The 15913-nt window shown below is 44.9% G+C and overlaps 8 protein-coding genes across 8 annotated transcripts; 2 read left to right on the top strand and 6 right to left on the bottom strand.

Annotated features, from left to right (window-relative positions):
- Positions 1–557: 557 nt before the first annotated feature.
- On the bottom strand, positions 558–4045 carry SJAG_01448 (boi family protein). Its single transcript, XM_002172663.2, has 2 exons — positions 3788–4045; positions 558–3674 (listed from the first exon to the last, which is right to left on the bottom strand). Exons 1-2 carry the CDS (start codon positions 3917–3919, stop codon positions 909–911), a joined length of 2898 nt encoding a protein of 965 aa, XP_002172699.1. The 5' UTR covers positions 3920–4045; the 3' UTR covers positions 558–908.
- Positions 4046–4328: 283 nt separating this feature from the next.
- On the bottom strand, positions 4329–5247 carry SJAG_01447 (V-type ATPase subunit G). Its single transcript, XM_002172662.2, has 5 exons — positions 5190–5247; positions 5094–5132; positions 5005–5047; positions 4856–4956; positions 4329–4754 (listed from the first exon to the last, which is right to left on the bottom strand). The coding sequence occupies exons 1-5, from the start codon at positions 5190–5192 to the stop codon at positions 4611–4613; spliced, it is 330 nt and encodes a 109-aa protein (XP_002172698.2). The 5' UTR covers positions 5193–5247; the 3' UTR covers positions 4329–4610.
- Positions 5248–5358: 111 nt separating this feature from the next.
- SJAG_01446 (hypothetical protein) lies at positions 5359–7143 on the bottom strand (the record flags this gene model as incomplete). The annotated part of the gene is made up of 2 exons (XM_002172661.2): positions 5359–6898; positions 6958–7143. 2 exons carry the CDS (start codon positions 7141–7143, stop codon positions 5579–5581), a joined length of 1506 nt encoding a protein of 501 aa, XP_002172697.2. The 3' UTR covers positions 5359–5578.
- Positions 7144–7261: 118 nt separating this feature from the next.
- SJAG_01445 (hypothetical protein) lies at positions 7262–9440 on the bottom strand (the record flags this gene model as incomplete). Its single annotated transcript, XM_002172660.2, has 2 exons — positions 7557–9440; positions 7262–7501 (listed from the first exon to the last, which is right to left on the bottom strand). The coding sequence occupies exons 1-2, from the start codon at positions 9162–9164 to the stop codon at positions 7262–7264; spliced, it is 1848 nt and encodes a 615-aa protein (XP_002172696.1). The 5' UTR covers positions 9165–9440.
- Positions 9389–10682, bottom strand: SJAG_01444 (DNA-directed RNA polymerase I and III subunit Rpc40). The gene has a single exon (XM_002172659.2). It carries the CDS (start codon positions 10644–10646, stop codon positions 9597–9599), a length of 1050 nt encoding a protein of 349 aa, XP_002172695.1. The 5' UTR covers positions 10647–10682; the 3' UTR covers positions 9389–9596.
- A 226-nt stretch (positions 10683–10908) lies between these two features.
- SJAG_01443 (UDP-N-acetylglucosamine diphosphorylase Uap1/Qri1) lies at positions 10909–12416 on the top strand (the record flags this gene model as incomplete). The annotated part of the gene is made up of 2 exons (XM_002172658.1): positions 10909–11268; positions 11346–12416. The coding sequence occupies 2 exons, from the start codon at positions 10909–10911 to the stop codon at positions 12414–12416; spliced, it is 1431 nt and encodes a 476-aa protein (XP_002172694.1).
- Positions 12417–12632: 216 nt separating this feature from the next.
- SJAG_01442 (TIM23 translocase complex subunit Tim21) lies at positions 12633–13301 on the top strand (the record flags this gene model as incomplete). The annotated part of the gene is made up of 1 exon (XM_002172657.1): positions 12633–13301. One exon carries the CDS (start codon positions 12633–12635, stop codon positions 13299–13301), a length of 669 nt encoding a protein of 222 aa, XP_002172693.1.
- Positions 13302–13502: 201 nt separating this feature from the next.
- SJAG_01441 (transcription factor) lies at positions 13503–15833 on the bottom strand (the record flags this gene model as incomplete). The annotated part of the gene is made up of 3 exons (XM_002172656.1): positions 13503–14003; positions 14056–14405; positions 14612–15833. 3 exons carry the CDS (start codon positions 15831–15833, stop codon positions 13503–13505), a joined length of 2073 nt encoding a protein of 690 aa, XP_002172692.1.
- Between the last annotated feature and the right edge of the window lie 80 nt (positions 15834–15913).

Below are 15913 nucleotides of genomic sequence, written 5' to 3'. Positions count from 1 at the left end.
AGAAATGATTAATAAGAAAATACACAGAAAAGTTATGGCTCTATTTACTGTATATTGTTCATAATTTTTATTTATTTTGTTTTGTGAATAATCCAATTCGCGAGTGTATATACATTTATATGTATGTATATGTATTTATGAATGTTTATGTATATATAGAATCGTTGGCAAACGGGACGGAGAATAGGCTGAAGGGAATAAAGTTAAACGATAAAACTTGCTGTGATACGATAGATTGAACTTGTAGATAGATATAAAGTAGAATTAAAAGTAAATATAAATATAACCATAGATATTGATATTAATACAGATACTAACATCAACGTAAGTGTAAGTGTAAATGTAAATCTATATGTAAATTTAAAACAGAATGAGCAGAACGGATATAGAATACATGTCATCTGCAGGATACTAATTACCGATATCCATATACTAGTGCGATACTTTGATGAACCAATTCCCATTAGGGATCGCACACTCAAACAAACACTAGCTAAACAGATCTCTCCAACCTTTCATCCCGACACGGAACAGCCATACGTTCTCCCTCCTCCCCCTAGCGTAGTAATAAATAAAATATTGAAAAGAAATTAGATGAAATGCATTCCCCAGGACCCAAAGGTGCTCATGGAAGGAGCTCAAGCAGTATAGCGAACACTCAATCGCTGTCCATGATTCGGTTGCGTGTGTACGCATGCTTGCTCGGACGTACAAACGACGGAAGACATAGATATTATTAGATTGAAGGTTGAGAAAAAGTGAATGACGGTGTACGAAAAAAAAAGAATAAAACTAAGAACGAATCTTCCGGCATAGCCCACGATCCAATTCCAAGGTCCAATGCCCGGCACAACGAGCCAAGCAATGGGCAGTATTAACAGCGGCGCTCAGGATTCCTTATATAAACATTACAACTTCATCTTCTCAATCTTCTTTTGAATGGTCGCAATCGTCGACTCTTTCGGCGACGAACCCTTCTGGGCCTTCGAGTCACTGACAACGCGGCTGCGACCTAAAGAGGATTCAAGGCCTTCGTCATTATCGTCAAGCAAAAGTGAAGGCGGACGAGCCCGCAGCTCCCTCGCCTTGATCAACGAAATCGTCGGCATTCTCGACGTCGTCAGGGCTGGAACAGACAGATCGCGCTCAACAGTCGCTTTCAGGAACGAGCTCGACCACTTGCGCAGCTGCTCGTCGTTCTCACATGTAAAGTAATGCACTTTGGGGGGCGTAAACATAACAGCAGCCTTGGCTGCGCCAGGGGCAGGAGGAATCAGCTTGATGACCGTGCGACCAGGACTCAACACAAAGTCGTCAACCTTCACTACTCGATGAGATGTTATATCAATGAGACCCTTTTCCTTTCCATCGGAAAGTGAATGGTAGTAAGACAGTCTTGTCCCCTTCAACACGAAATACCGGGTCTTCCACACGCCATAGCGGTCACTGCGTTTCCGCATCCAACCATGACAGTCTGCGGTTTTTATAGCTTCTGTGGCGGGAACATTAGCCAAACCTTCACTAATGCCGGTGGGTAAAATCTTTTGGCGTCCAAAAAAGTCACGCTTTGACTTCCGCTTCACTGTTGGCTCTTTTGCCTTAGTTGCTAAAGCCAACTTGGCCTCCTCGGCCGGCTTCAACTTTTGTGTAGGAGGGGGAGGAGCAGGAGCAGCAGGTGCTGTTGTGTTGATGCTCGAACTCGGTGTCTGGCTAGAGGATGTGTTGTTTGATGAACCAGAAACAGCTCTAGGTATGGGGCCACGGAGTCTGTGGTAGCTCTTGACTGGTGGCTTGGCGTCTGCCGGTGTCTCTAACGTAAGCGTTTTCTCAAGTGTAGAGGAGGAAACACTAGCATCACTTTGCGACGAGACCTTTGACACTTCGGTCAGCATTGGCTTCACAGTAGGAACAGGAAGCGGTGCCGATGTCGGTACAGGTGGTACCGGTGCCTTGGGTTTTGGAGGCGAACTAGGTCGAGGAGGAGGGGGAGCACTAGGCGGCTCAGGAGCAGTCGATACTGGTGTTGGTTGAATGATAGTTGGGACATCATTAATTGCAGGTTGGGCGAGGGTTGGGGCATTTCGTAGAGTTGTATCGTTAACCGACGGCTTGATTTCGATGTCGGGGAGTGAGGGAGCAGCGTCCTTCATAGAGTCCGCACGCAAACTGAGCATGCTGGAGCTCTTGGACGCTTTCGATGGGGATCGTTGTCGCGAAACAAGACCGTCTGGCACGGGCGTTCTGGAGACGGGCGGCGCTGAAAGAATGCCCGAGTCACTGTCCAGGGTGGGATACATGGTCAGAGGAGGCATTTGCGGCGCCAATGTCTGCGCCCGTGGAACAACAGGAGCGGTTTCCTTTGTTGTTTCTGCGGGTCGATCGTAGAAACCACGAGTGGGTGTTGCTGTCCGGGAAGCATGGCCGATCCTTTGCTGGTTAAGATACAGGGACGGCTCATCATTCACACGAGTGGAGAACGGCGCCATGACATTCGGAGGAGGGATACTCGATGCCCGAGACGCCGAACGGAAAGTGTCCGCAAGTGGACTTGGCTGGGAGAATTGCTTGGTCAGCTTTACAGAAGCGTAACCCTCATTCACAAATGCAGCAGGCGAGTTCGGTGCATAAAAGTCGGCTTTCGAACCCATAATCTCGTCCCGAAGTTGCTGAATCTTCCGAAGCACCTCGTACCGCTTACCAAAGGAGGGAATGTTCAGCTCCTTCAGACTGTTAGAGTCAAGCTCGAGCAAAATTTCACCGTTAATGTCGTTGACATAAAAATTGTTGGACACACTCTCCAAGCCAACACGAGTGAGCCAGTCAGCTACATCGCTTGCGGACCAGTTCATCACCGACTGTAGAGGATCATTGACGCTGTTGGTGAAGGAAGAAGAATGATCGTCCTCATCAAACGCCGATGATTCAGTAAACCGAGGAGGCTCATTGTACCGAGCAGCTTCGTTAAACCTGGGAGGCTCGTTATACCGGGGAGCTTCGTTAAACCTAGGAGCTTCATTGTATCGAGGAGCTTCATTGAACCTAGGAGCCTCATTGTACTGGGAAGACTCGTTGAACTGAGGTGTCCGATCGAATTGAGGAGCCTCGTCGTAGTGAGGCGTCTTATCATACTGTGTAGTAGTGGTTGTTGTGTCTTTACCAGACGTCATGTTCATTAAGACAGCTTCGATGTCAGTCATCGCCTCACGCATAGACTCCTCTGCTGTGTTTGACGATTGCTCGAATGTGTGTTGAAGGGTAGGACTATCGGCCAACGCACTCGTGTTCATCAACTCAGGTACGTGTGCCTGCGAGGAACTGGTCGAAGGACGATCAATACCTCCGTCGTATGGAACGTTGTCCAAACCATCGTCTGTAAAACTATCCATGCGATTCAGAGCGTCAGAAGAGTTTGTCATCTTACGCATCAACTCATTCCGCTCGTCCTCCATCAGGGCATGGTTCTCTAGAGCTGCAGCCGTCGCCGCTATCGACGATGATATCCCGTCGTTTAGGTTTCCCAGGTTTGACGGTTTGTGCTGCAGAATCGGAGAGTCTGGAAGCTCAAAGGTGTCCATGTATGGAGGCTGCGGGATACTCTCATTGTGTGGTTCAACCGTTAACAGCTCTACATGTGACGCTGGAAAAATACCCTGATTACCTTCTTCGTCTCGTCCCTAAAACCGCAATTGTTAGACCACAAACGCGAAAAAACAGTACACAAACAGACTCGTAGATGTTTCTCCTCCCGTAGAACCACGAAACACGCCTAACGAGCGAGAAAACGTACCTCCCACCAGCCATCGCTGAATTCCTCGTCCATTTTAATTAGAAAGTACTTTTTTCCCGCGACTAGAGGCAGCTCATCGCTGCTCTTTCCCGGGAAAGAATGCAGAGCAACCACGAACCGTTGTTGCCGCATAATTCGGTCGTAACTTCAGGTATGGTAGTGGGTAGGAGCTCGCGCGAGCGTAGTACTCTGTGGGGCCCAGGTAATGTCGTGGTGGTGAAGAAGTAGCGATGTCATCCACCCACCACATCAAGCGTGTTTTAGTAGCATGCGTTAGAGGTGACTGGGGCCACTTTAAATGCGCCGAACAATTTGCCCATTGGTTTACAGCGCGAGCAGCACTCGCCTAAGACTGCGTTTGGGGTATAAGCGAGCGACACGATAGGACGTCAGAGCCACACGAGGGTCGGTTAAACCAGGGGCGGTGTAAGATGGTGAGCGCGCAAGGGGATGTAAGAGTGCGCAGGAGTGCGATCGAGTGCGATCGAGTGCAGAAGAACTCAATACAGCTCGCTATATCTGTTTTGTGAGACAGAGGAGTGCGGTATTGTACATAGCGAAAGTATATGCAGCACGCTAAACATTTAACGAAAAACGCAAACCCCACTATTTAGCATAATGCGGTTTAACGAGCCGCAACACATTCAATACGCAGCTGGGTATATATTATTGATTAGTAGTAAAAAGTAAGGTAGGAGTGATGAGCAGTGCTGGAACAGGATCCTAGTATAAGACGCCCGGAAACAGTCCGCTCAATAACACGATTAGGTCAATGACAATAGAGAAAGTAAGCGACTGTTGTATGTACAACTGACACCGAGTCTTAGTACTTCACGTCAAGAAGAAGAGCCAAAACCTCGTCAACAACTTTGTCGGCATTTACAGAGGAGTCGCTCTTGATAGACTCGATCATCTTGACAACCTCTTGCTTAGACTCCTCCTCAGACTGCTTGTACAAGACAGAAGCCTGTAAAGAAAGTTGTTAGCAAACACGATCGAGAAACAAAAAGAACCACAGACAAAACTCAGAGACCAGCCCGCTGAAACTTTCATCCTCTAGATACGTACATTTTCCTCAAACTTTGCGAATTCGTCCTTCTTGAACTTTGTGTATTCTTCCACGTCGTGTGCTGCCTCATTGCGAGCATCTTTCAGCCGTTGCAAACGGTCTTTCAAAAGTCAATATCCTGCTTCACGTTCCTTAGACAGTTACTTACATTGACGAGCCTTCTCGACGATGTTACGGGCATCTTTTTCAGCCTAACGAGACAAATTAGCAACAAATCCTCAAATAAGCAAATCATACCTCCAAAAGCAATTGAACCCCGCTGTTTCCTTGTGCACTCTGTTAAGAAGACGTTAGTTCTACAGTTCTAGTCGATCTATGGCCGCTGGAACATACCATGATTAACAAAACTGGTATTGGCAGTTGCTAGACGCATCTGACTGCCAAAACTCACTACTTACTATCTTCAAGCCACACCTTGACCGCTCGACCACGAAAGTGGTTGCAGGCAGTACCTCGTTCGAATCCGGGACTGAACAATACTAAAACGGTGTAGGTTCGAGTCGCGCAGCGAGCAGCGAGGAAAAACAGAAAAGACAAATTAAGACACTGTTTGAGTCCTGATAAAAGAAATCGTCTACAGTCTTCTTGCACCGGCGTGATGACCCTTCCATTGGCCTCTAAATGAATTATTACATTTTTAAATAGATAGTAGCTCATCATAATCATAATGTCAACTTTTTAAAAAAAAACACATAGTAACTGAATGTGCGTGTCATGACTGCCTATTGACCTGCCTCCTTCAAACTCGGTTGCTCCGATTGTTCCTGGAGATACAAATCAGACACGTCCAGTTTTCGCTCCTTTTCAAGCAAGCTATTAAACCACTCTATGTATTCTGACGCATCCTTTCGGGCTGACAGCTCTAGGACGCATTTCCTCACAGCTTCGTAGTCCCTACGACTTAGTGTCATAGACTTACTCGCCAGGAACTCATTCAAGCTGTTCCACAGTTTTTGAATGCCCGCGAGTTCTATTGATAGTGCGCCAAATGCAATGAACGAAGACCGAAATGTAACCACAGTCGGCTTTAGGCCAAACTGGTCTATGAAATGCATGCCCAAGTCATACCATTTTTTGTCCTTTAACAAACAAGCACCAGAAATTAAGGTGTTTGCCGTGACGATGTTCGGTTTCCCTGCGTGCAGCTTGGATAAATAGTCAGAGAGCTGAGAGAGTAAACTTTCCACAGATTTCTTGTCGGATTCGGCCGGGATGGCACGGAACAAAATGCCCAATGTCAAGTTCAGCAACCGTGTGCTGCTGTACTTGGCTATCGAACAGTAATTGTTGATGGCTTCCAGAAACTTCGCAGTATTGTGCGTTTGCGTCCAGTAGTTTTTTAAGAAGTTTGCAAATATAAAATTAGAGGGCAAGGAGTTCTTCGTTAGGCCAGGTTGATTCAGGTAGCGCAAGCCTTGGTCAAAGCAAGATAGTCGAGTAAAAATGTCGAAAGCTATCTGTGATTGTTGCTGCGACAAAGCATTTCTCTGGATCAGGAAAGTAAGCTTTGGCTGAGCTGACTCAGAATTCTGAATAGCCGCTAGAGTGTAAAGGAAGAACTTGTACCATGAGGAATTTTCATCTCCCAGTCGTGATTTTGCGTACTCAAGAAACATTTTCCGTTTGGAAGCGTCAACATTGCCCAAAAGCAGACACTTCAAAATGTGCCCGTACAATAAACCAGTGGAATTAGTCTGTTGCTGGTCCGTAAGACAACCTTGGTCCCAGCTTAAAGCCATCTCAGCGACGAGGGGACATTTTTCGTTTTGACGAAAGCAAACGTAGGCATTTAAAATGGACGTCCACAAAGAAGCCGAACAAACTTGTTGATTTTCTGTAATATACACCGTCACGTCCTTCAAACACTGAACCAAATACGGGTCTGGTTCTTTAAAACTTTGCTGAAGTTGTTTTTTTGTGATTGCGAGAACCAAATTCTGAAGATTGGATGTTGTAAGACTTTTCAGAGGCTTTAACCGTTCATAAACTTCCATAGATGGTCCTATTTTCATCTCGTCCGTAAGGTTACGAAATTGTGATATCTGTTAACAGCAATTATTAGTTTTAGAGAAAAGGATGCAACAAAAAAAAACCGCTATACCTCTTGTCGGAAAGCATCTGCAGCTTTCATCCGAACTTGGTTACTCAAATTAATTATTTCTTCATTATTAGTGGATGTCGTTTGAAAACTTCGATCAAAACAAAAAAGTAGTTGGCGCGGATGCTTTTTCGACAAAAGAATGATTTTAGAAAACAGAACGGGCCCCCGAAGTCGAATGAGGGACATTTGACAGTGTGTTGTATTGGAGAACAAGTTTTCTTGGGTTCGATAGGCTACACGTTGGAATTAGGGCCTTAACGAAAAGTCATGAAGTTGGTAAGAGGGAAAAGCCGTGAACTGAAACTTAGTCCGACTTGATAGATTTAAACAATGTCTTTACGAAGAGTAAAGAGGACAAGAAAGAGACGGTGCTTGTATATAAGACGAATATGCAAATTCCAATTGCACAATTGCCATAGTAGACGATGACACCATTCCATGAATATGTTCTAAGGTTCTGGAAGTAAAAGTAAATGGCATATAACAGAAGATAAATAGCAGGGCTTGCTCCTATTAACAGACTATGCCACCACCAGTGATAGTTCTGTTGCGATGTTAGTAAGAGTAGTTGATAAAACGGAAAATGCAATTCGTCGTACCTCCGATTGCAGCAGCGTATATACGGATATGATAGCGGTCAACGAAATGGTAAGTGTAATCACAACTATCATTCCAAACAGATAATCAAAAAAGAAGAAAAAGGCATTGTTCTCCTTCCAAGTGATTGCGAGCAGGTTGCACACTTCAACGAATATAGAACAGAACGGAAGACAACCCGAAAACAGAACGTTGTAGGGGAATTTCAGATACCAGGGTTGGCGAGGGATTGACCGCGAAACTTGACTATTAACAATTGTTTGTTCAAATATCGGCCAACGAAGTGCAATTGCCGAGCCAACAAAAACCAACGGAGCATTAATCAGCACCCAAAGGGCTAACAAACCCAATATAGTGGAAAAAGGGATTACGCGCGAGGAGGAAGAAACGAAGAAGAAGAAGTTAATTACCATGCCAAAAAAGGATACGAGGAACGGAACCAATGACGCGGTCAGAACTCCCACCTTTTTCCATTCTTTATCAGTGCCAAAAGAGTGATACAGGGACTGAGAAAAGTATCCAGCAAAAACACCTGTTAAGACGTACAATGCTATAGCGCTATTGACAACAGAAGCCTTTTTTTGCGCCCATCCCAAGAAGCCAAGAAGAACTAAAAACATGCACATGGCAGCAAATTGGCAACCTGCTCCGAACAGAGCAGAAAAGAGACGCGGGTGCGCGGGTGGGCGAAAAACATCTGTCTTAACCAGTTTCCAGGTATCAGAATCTTCAGATTCGAGACCTTCTTCCTGAAGTTGTTCGTAGTTCTCGTACTTCTTGGTAAATAGTTGCTGACTCACAATCCCTGTAACAAAAGTTGAGAGCAGAAAAATAATAATAATGGCGTTCATAAAACCGTATTTACGATCATACAATGATGTGTAAGTTACATACTTTTTCATTCTCTGTCCCCAGGTTGTTTGTTCATCCAATACAAAACGTACAGAATATGAGTATTGTACGTCCGAAACTTGGGAATCAAGCACATACTCGTTTCCAGAAACATCCTTGTTGTCCGTCAAGTATGCGTCTGGACACGTTGCATCAGCCTGGGAGATTGGAAGGACTTCGAAACCAACAATCTGCCATTTGTCGGACTGGATCAGAGAAGCAGGACGGTATCGAATGATAAAGTCAAAGTGATTATACAGAAAAACCTTACCATAAGAGATGTTGCCAAATGGAATTCCACTAACATAGCGCACGTCTTTTCCGGTGACGGCGGGTTTAAGAGCAGCAGGTAAATCATCAAGACTCCAATTGATCTTGTATTCATTCTCAATGTACTCTTTTGCTGAACCTTTGCCCTCATCTGAGAGCTTTAGTTCACAAAGATTCTTACAAGATACATCCTGCAACATGCGAATCTGAAAGTTCGTCGACGAAAAACGATTGTCCATCAAAACATCGCCCAAAGAAGAACGGTGGCTTGCCTTTGTGGAACCAAACGGACAGACGAAAGGCAGGTCATAGTATGTGTATGTAAAAGGACTTTTTGTAGAACTAGTATGTCCTACCAAAATTGCAAGTTCATCTCCAGATCTGTACTCATTGGCATGTGCAAATATACCTACAAACAATTGCAAAAGAATCGCTAACCGGAATAGCATCTTGTTATTTACTATTCCTGCAAAGCAAAGAATTCTACTGCCTGCTTAGTTGCGGTCGGTTAGGAAGTCGAGAATTGGGAAAGACAGTATGAATTTCGGCAGATGTGAAAGTTGACTAGCCAAGGAATCCGACGAAAAATAGGTTCGACCGAAACATATTCTCGTAAGGAACGTCGTTAAGCAGAAGTGAGCAGGCCGTCCGGAATAAACTTTACAAAACTAAAACTATCCAAACCCGTTTCAAAAGATACAACGCACATTCTATTTTCTCGAAAGTTCATGCAAAGACAAGGACGAAAGCGTCAAGTTTCATTTTATTAAGATTGTTGCACCAGCAAACATGTTTCGCAAACTCGTTCCCAAAGTCCTATCCTATTTCCAAAAAAAAAGAACACAACCAGTTTTTAGTATATCAAAGCGAGTACACACTTTCTACTCCGTGGTTCCCAAGCCTTCCACACTAGCCTTAACAGCCATACACTTTGACTTAAGAACAGCAATACTCTTAAGAAAGAGCTGATCGGGCTTAATAATTCCCGTACTCTCAATTGAGTACAAGAAGTAATCTCGCACACGACCAAGTTGTACTTTGTCAGCAAACTCGGGGTGACGAAGACACTCACGGGAGACAGTGTCCTTGCGAACATCGGCCACACGAGCCCGGGGTTTGCCGTTAGGGCCATCCTCAAGCTCAATGACACCGGCCGGGAAACATTTTTGGAATTTGATGGCATCTTCGCCTTCAATTGGTTCTAAAATGTGGATAGCGGGCAAAAGACGATATGAGGCGGTGGAGACGGGCGAGAACTTGGCATGGTCTTGGCCAATTCCCAGAATAGCATGGGCCTCCAAGTCAATCTCTTGTCCAGGACGCAGCTTTGCAACCACAATGTTGGGATTAACAACAGTTAACGGGTTATCGGCGAAACGCTCAGCCTGACGACCTTGAGGCTTCCAAACGAGTTCGCCAGACAGGACCTCAGAGTTCAGGTACAGTTTTTTAGGATCTGTCTCACCAGGAGCAGCTTCCTTGTTGAAATCACACTTTACGTTCAGGGAAAAGACGACGGTATCGTAATCGGTGTGTGTAGCCTCCATTCCAGGGCCTGGGCGAACAAACCACTTGAACATGTCAGGGTCAGCCTTCAACGGAATGAGACCGAGACGGTGAGAAAGGACTTCGTCTTGAAGAATGCTTGTGTTGTTGATGATATAGACAAACTCGATAGCAAGAGTGGGAATTTCGGCAATCAGAATTCGACGGAAAGCATTTACAATAGATGCATCGATACCAGAAATGTCAAAAGTCATGTTCAAATCGTCTAACGACGTAATTTTTATGTTCAGTTTTTTCTTGAACTCCTCCAGGTTCCATGAATTATCCTCATCAAAATAGTATCCAGGAAAGTCCGTACTGCCTACATCGGTGACTCTGTCAGCCTGTATACCCACCTCAGTACGCGATCTGTCCACTGGTGCCATCTTAGCGTTGTTGGTTAAGGTTTGCTCGCATTTTTGGTGTATTGGGCCAACTTTCCCGGTCTGGATTAAGGTTGCCCGGAGGTCACCGAGAAGTTACCGACTAGTCACCGGGGTCCCTAGCAGTGGCCCACTGGGGGAGGAGGGGTCTTACCAAATCCACGGAACAGCAGAATTGATTATTCGTTTGTAATTTTTACGTCTTTACGTATTATACTATTAAAAAGTACTCCAATTGGACTAACTGGAGCAATTGATTGAAACTATGCCTAAATACGCTTTCTCAGCACACGATATATGCAGCATTGTGAGTTCCTTAGAGAAGAAGCAACTCGTCAGAGACGAGGACAAAATTTTTGTTCAGATCCAACTCCAGAAACTCTGTGAGAACAGACAAGAACATATAATTGAGCGATTGTCGTCGGCTATAACTGGAAACTCAAAGGAATTGTCGAGTTTGGTCCGGGACTTGCTAAATATTGATGTGGACAGAGTCAGATCAGCGTACGTAGACAATGTACTCGCTGACAAGGACTCCCCGGAAAGTAAGAAACACGAAGATAAGATTGAGCCAATTCCATTGCTTGAAGAACGTGATCCTGCTTGGTATACCGAGGACTCAAACGTATCGCCCAGGGCAGAGTGGCCGCTATTGTGCTTGCTGGTGGACAAGGAACGCGTTTGGGTTCAAAGAACCCAAAGGGTTGCTTTGATATCCAATTGCCCACTCATTACAGTTTGTTTGAGCTTCAAGCACAAAGATTACTGAAAGTAATGACTCTTGCCCATGAGCGTTTTCCTAAATACAAGCGTGTCCATGTCCCTTGGTACATCTTAGTGTCTGATGCAACAGCAAATGAAACACTGTCTTTCTTCAAAGAGCATAACTTTTTTGGTCTGCCGAAAGAGGACGTTGTTTTCTTCAAGCAAGGCAAGATTCCCTGTGTGAATGAGGAGGGACGAATTCTTATGTCAACACCATACTCTATTGCTCGTTCACCAAACGGAAATGGTGGACTGTATGAAGCTTTAGCAGTGGGTCCTTATTTGGACGATATGGAGCGTCGGGGAATTCTTCACGTCTGCGCATTCTCGGTCGATAATGTTTTGGTGCAGCCCGTAGACCCTTGGGTCATTGGAGCAGCGAGTATGAAACACGCCAGGGCTGCTCTAAAAGTGGTTCAAAAGACTCGTCCAGATGAAAAGGTTGGCATGGTCGTACTACGGAATGGAAAGCCTGCGGTTATTGAGTATTCCGAGCTCGGACCCGACATGGCAAACGAAGTTGAAGAAGTGCAAGGCGAGCAGGTCCTACGTTTCCGGGCGGCTAACATTGCCTACCATTACTTCCGTCGAAGCTTTTTGGACCAAGTTGCTCGTTCTGACATTCGTCTTCCCTTACACATTGCCCACAAGAAGATTCCTTACTACGATTTTGATGAAAACAAACACGTTGAACCTACGAGTCCTAATGGCTACAAATTTGAAATGTTTATATTTGATGTTCTTCCTTTCCTTCGGCGCGACAATTTCATTTGTCTCGAAGTGAATAGAGATGATGAATTCAGTCCTCTGAAAAACGGTCTCAACGCTAAGACAGAGAACGCAAAGACGTGTCTAGAGAGTCTCTATGCTTTGAGTGAGAAATGGATTCTCGAAAACGGAGGTACCCTAGCTGAGAAGCCAATTTTCATTCCACCCAATGTCAGCTTACGAGGTGAAGGCCTAGAATGGTTAAAGGGAAAGAATTGTGTCCAGAAGGACTTTCTTTAATGTTTTAGCTTCAAAAACTACTCTTTTGTCGTATTCTAATTGTTTTTGTTTTCGTTTATGTTCCGCCCCGAGTTGATCCTTCCTAATTTGGCAAAACACCATACTCACTGTTCATAATTCACTTTTGACTTCTACAGCTGGCAGTTTGCATTCCTGCGACTGCGTTGAAGTGTTTTGAATATGTCTATGCTTCGAACGGGTTATTTTTCGTCGTCAATGTTGGCTTTTCAGAGGGCAGCTACGTTACCGGTCGTGCAACCTATAAAGGCTCATATTCGACTCTACAGTTTGGCTTCTGATGCCGTAAAGAATTCCAGAACTCGGCCTGAAGGGCGATTAGCTCGTATTTTCAAAGATTCCCCAGACAAAAAATGGAAAGAATTGACCATTCCTCAAAAAATGTATCGTGCATCTTCAACGGCCGGAAATGCAGCCATTTTTGCATTGGGTGCATCTGTCTTCGGTCTTATTGCATATTCACTTGTCACTAGTATGACTGGAGGAGAAGCGTACTTCGGCGATGATGCATTTGAGAAAGTTAGAAAGCATCCCGAATGTGAGTATGCCATAGGTGAGTCGATGAAAGCAATTGGTGAGGGTACTCATCCTCTTCGTCGCTCTCACGGCGTTTTAAGTACGCGAGTGTATGATCCTTCCGGTAGAGAATTCATGTTGCTGCAGTTTCATGTAATCGGCAACAAGTCGAAGGGACATGTCTTCGGCCGCCTGGTCAAAAAGGGAAAGAAATTTGAATGGGATTATTTGTATGTTGATGTTTCTAACTACGGTAACATTATTCTTTTCGACAACAGCAATTCTCTTCGTCAGCTTCGTAAGAAGGTTGGCTTGTGGGGATCTTTCAAAAACATTTCTTGGGGCAGTTGAGGTTACTGACTGGTATTGCCGTAAATAAAACCAACACATATGATGATGTTCTATGCACCTAGTAACTAGACATTACTTTTTTGTTTCTGATGTTATCCATACACGTTTTTAGTAGGCTTACGAAACTTTACGTTTTAGCTGTGGACCATTTTTAATGAATCATTGTAGGGAGAACAGTATTATAAATATAGTACATTAATTTTAGTGAACGGACGGTTCTGTACCGTCTTGCATGCTAAAAAATCCAAAACCCATTGCACCGTTCGTTTCGTTATCTGTCAAAAACCGATCAAAATCAAAATCATTCATGAGGCCAGCATCAATCTCCCCAGTTGTTTGGTCAAATTGAGCGAATGAGGTCTGTTCCGAGTTCTGTGATACCCCAGGTTGCTGGGATGCGCTTGTGTTAGTCGCCTCCATATTATTATTTTGGGTTACAGCAGTAGAGCCTTTGGAGAAATCGGCATTTTGTGAGAGGATTGACATTGCTGAATCTACAGTGCCAGCTGTGTCGATTCCGGATGTTTGGGCTGTTGCATTAGTTTGATTAGACAATGCGTTTCTGTCTTCTGGCTTGCTGTTGGAGGTTTCGGTCATTACGCTTTGCTTTTCACCAGACTCTTTAGCGCTCGCAGCAGGTGAATTTGAAGAGCCTTCGGGATTAGCTGTTTCTTGATGAGCTCGTTGAGCATTAAGTGACACCTATGTTAAGTTAGTATACTAGGACTACAAACAACTCGGTCTTCTGGCATACGTTTGTGTTGTTAGCATTCTGAGAATTCTGTTGTCCGGAAAGCTGAGGTGTATTTGAAGCCTGTGCGCCTTTTTCATCTTCTTTATTCACGGAAACACTCGTGCCAGAGTAACTATTGGCAACATCGTTGCCATTGTTCATGCCCATAGAATTTGTCATTAAATATGATTGTCCTTTTACAGATTGCTTGTAGTCTGCCCCCTTCTCGAGCGAAAACTTATTTGCGGAATCTTGGATTGCCCCTGTACCATTACCTGAATTATGTATATTTGGAGATTGTGACTCCTGCTTGGGCTTTGATGGATCAGCGGGCAAGTTTGTCGCCTCAATTTGATGTTGACGTTCTTGCTCTTGTCTGGCCATCTGTAACCGCTTTTTATTTTGTTGCTCGAGAAGCTTTTCAATTCCATTCGGTAACTGTGTAACGCAGCATTTTTTCTGGTGTCAGTGGATTAATAAATTGAATCCGTATAACCCGGCATGCCAGGACGGGCAGCTCCGTATCCAGGCATCATCATGGGATCAGATGTATTGTCCATCGCACCCATCACCATACCTGATCCTTGCATCATAGCTGGCTGCTGAGACTGAGCCGAATCCATAAGTCGATTTCCAGCGGCCTGTTGAGAAAAATCATGATTAAATGACATTGCTGAGCTGGGAGTGGGGGGACGTGAAGACGAATTCGACATGCCCATATACGAGGCCGCGTTCGCATTTTGAATTTGCGATGCATTCATCGTATTCGGCTTCATTTGAGCAGAGGCATCGCGTTTGCCGTAGCCCTCCTGGTTTCGCGCGGCGGCATTTTGACTTTCCGTTTTCGCATTCGCCGATTGTGGATAAGCATTTGGTTGTTGCGGTCCAGGGCCGCCGCCCGGTTGTGCTGACGACGCCTGAGACTGTGGCACAATTGCACCGGCGTAATTGTGTGAGGGACCCTGTACCACGTTTTGTTGCTGTTGTTGCTGCTGCGCCTGTTGCTGCTGTTGCATTTGTTTCAGTTGCTGAATTTGCGCGGCCGTAGGAGGGAAGGTTTCTCTTTTTTTGTTATTTAGCATAGCTTGCTTATAAAGATGTTGACGTTGTTTTTCAGGGACATTTGAGAACTGCGTTCCCGCTGCATCCGTAGGAGCACGTTGGTGCCCCGATGCATCAAATTGAGAAGGCATGTAAGGCGGACCCATTGCCGGTGTCATGGACGATGCAACATGACCGACGCCTGATGTAGGATATGGGTATGGAGATGGATAACCATTTCCATAGGGTTGCCGAGGAACATTGGTTAGTGCTCTACTTTTAGAACGAAGTCGCTGTATGTAAGAGAGGTAAGATTTGGCGGATTCTGATCCACAGCCGCTTCGTGCATCACATAAGTCCCAGAATATATTCCACCATTCCATTAAGAATCCTGCAGATGAATCTATTGGCAGGACGGGCGGTGGTGGCTTCTGAGAATCATGCCGATTAGAAGGGTTGTTCCGGCCAGCTTGAACAGACTCATCATTTGAATCGCCGCCGACGTTTCCCTTGTTTACATCGGCATTCTGGCGTAAACCTCGTTCATCTCTTGAATCGTTTGTCGTCCGAACGAGTGTCTGAATCTGAGCCTCCTGTCCAAAAATCCGAGCAGCCGCACAATAATCACGTTTGACTAAGTAATCATAAATATAAGAATTAAGCAACGACTGTGCTGGTCTTGAAGACGATGAAAGTCCAGAGTCTCGCGTATTTGGCGGAGGTTTACCTTTTTCTTCTTGAGGATTCACTTGATCCATTAGCAGTCCGTTTTTAATTGATTAATCCTTTAAAAGGAGCAAAAACGAGTGTGTATAGAACGTTAAAATGAGTCCTTTTT

This window comes from Schizosaccharomyces japonicus (assembly GCF_000149845.2).
Source record: "Schizosaccharomyces japonicus yFS275 unplaced genomic scaffold supercont5.3, whole genome shotgun sequence".
Lineage (NCBI taxonomy): Eukaryota > Fungi > Ascomycota > Schizosaccharomycetes > Schizosaccharomycetales > Schizosaccharomycetaceae > Schizosaccharomyces > Schizosaccharomyces japonicus.
Note: the sequence above shows the minus strand (reverse complement) of the source record. Positions and strands in the feature narration are given on the sequence as shown.

Coding starts and splice junctions, on each gene's coding strand:
- SJAG_01444 (XM_002172659.2), bottom strand. CDS start 10,646: ATGGCACCAGTGGACAGATCGCGTACTGAGGTGGGTATACAGGCTGAC.
- SJAG_01447 (XM_002172662.2), bottom strand. Junction 5,048..5,093: donor GGGTTCAATTGCTTTTGGAG/GTATGATTTGCT, acceptor TTGTCTCGTTAG/GCTGAAAAAGATGCCCGTAA. Junction 4,755..4,855: donor TCGCAAAGTTTGAGGAAAAT/GTACGTATCTAG, acceptor CTTTCTTTACAG/GCTTCTGTCTTGTACAAGCA.
- SJAG_01448 (XM_002172663.2), bottom strand. CDS start 3,919: ATGCGGCAACAACGGTTCGTGGTTGCTCTGCATTCTTTCCCGGGAAAG. Junction 3,675..3,787: donor TCAGCGATGGCTGGTGGGAG/GTACGTTTTCTC, acceptor TTGCGGTTTTAG/GGACGAGACGAAGAAGGTAA.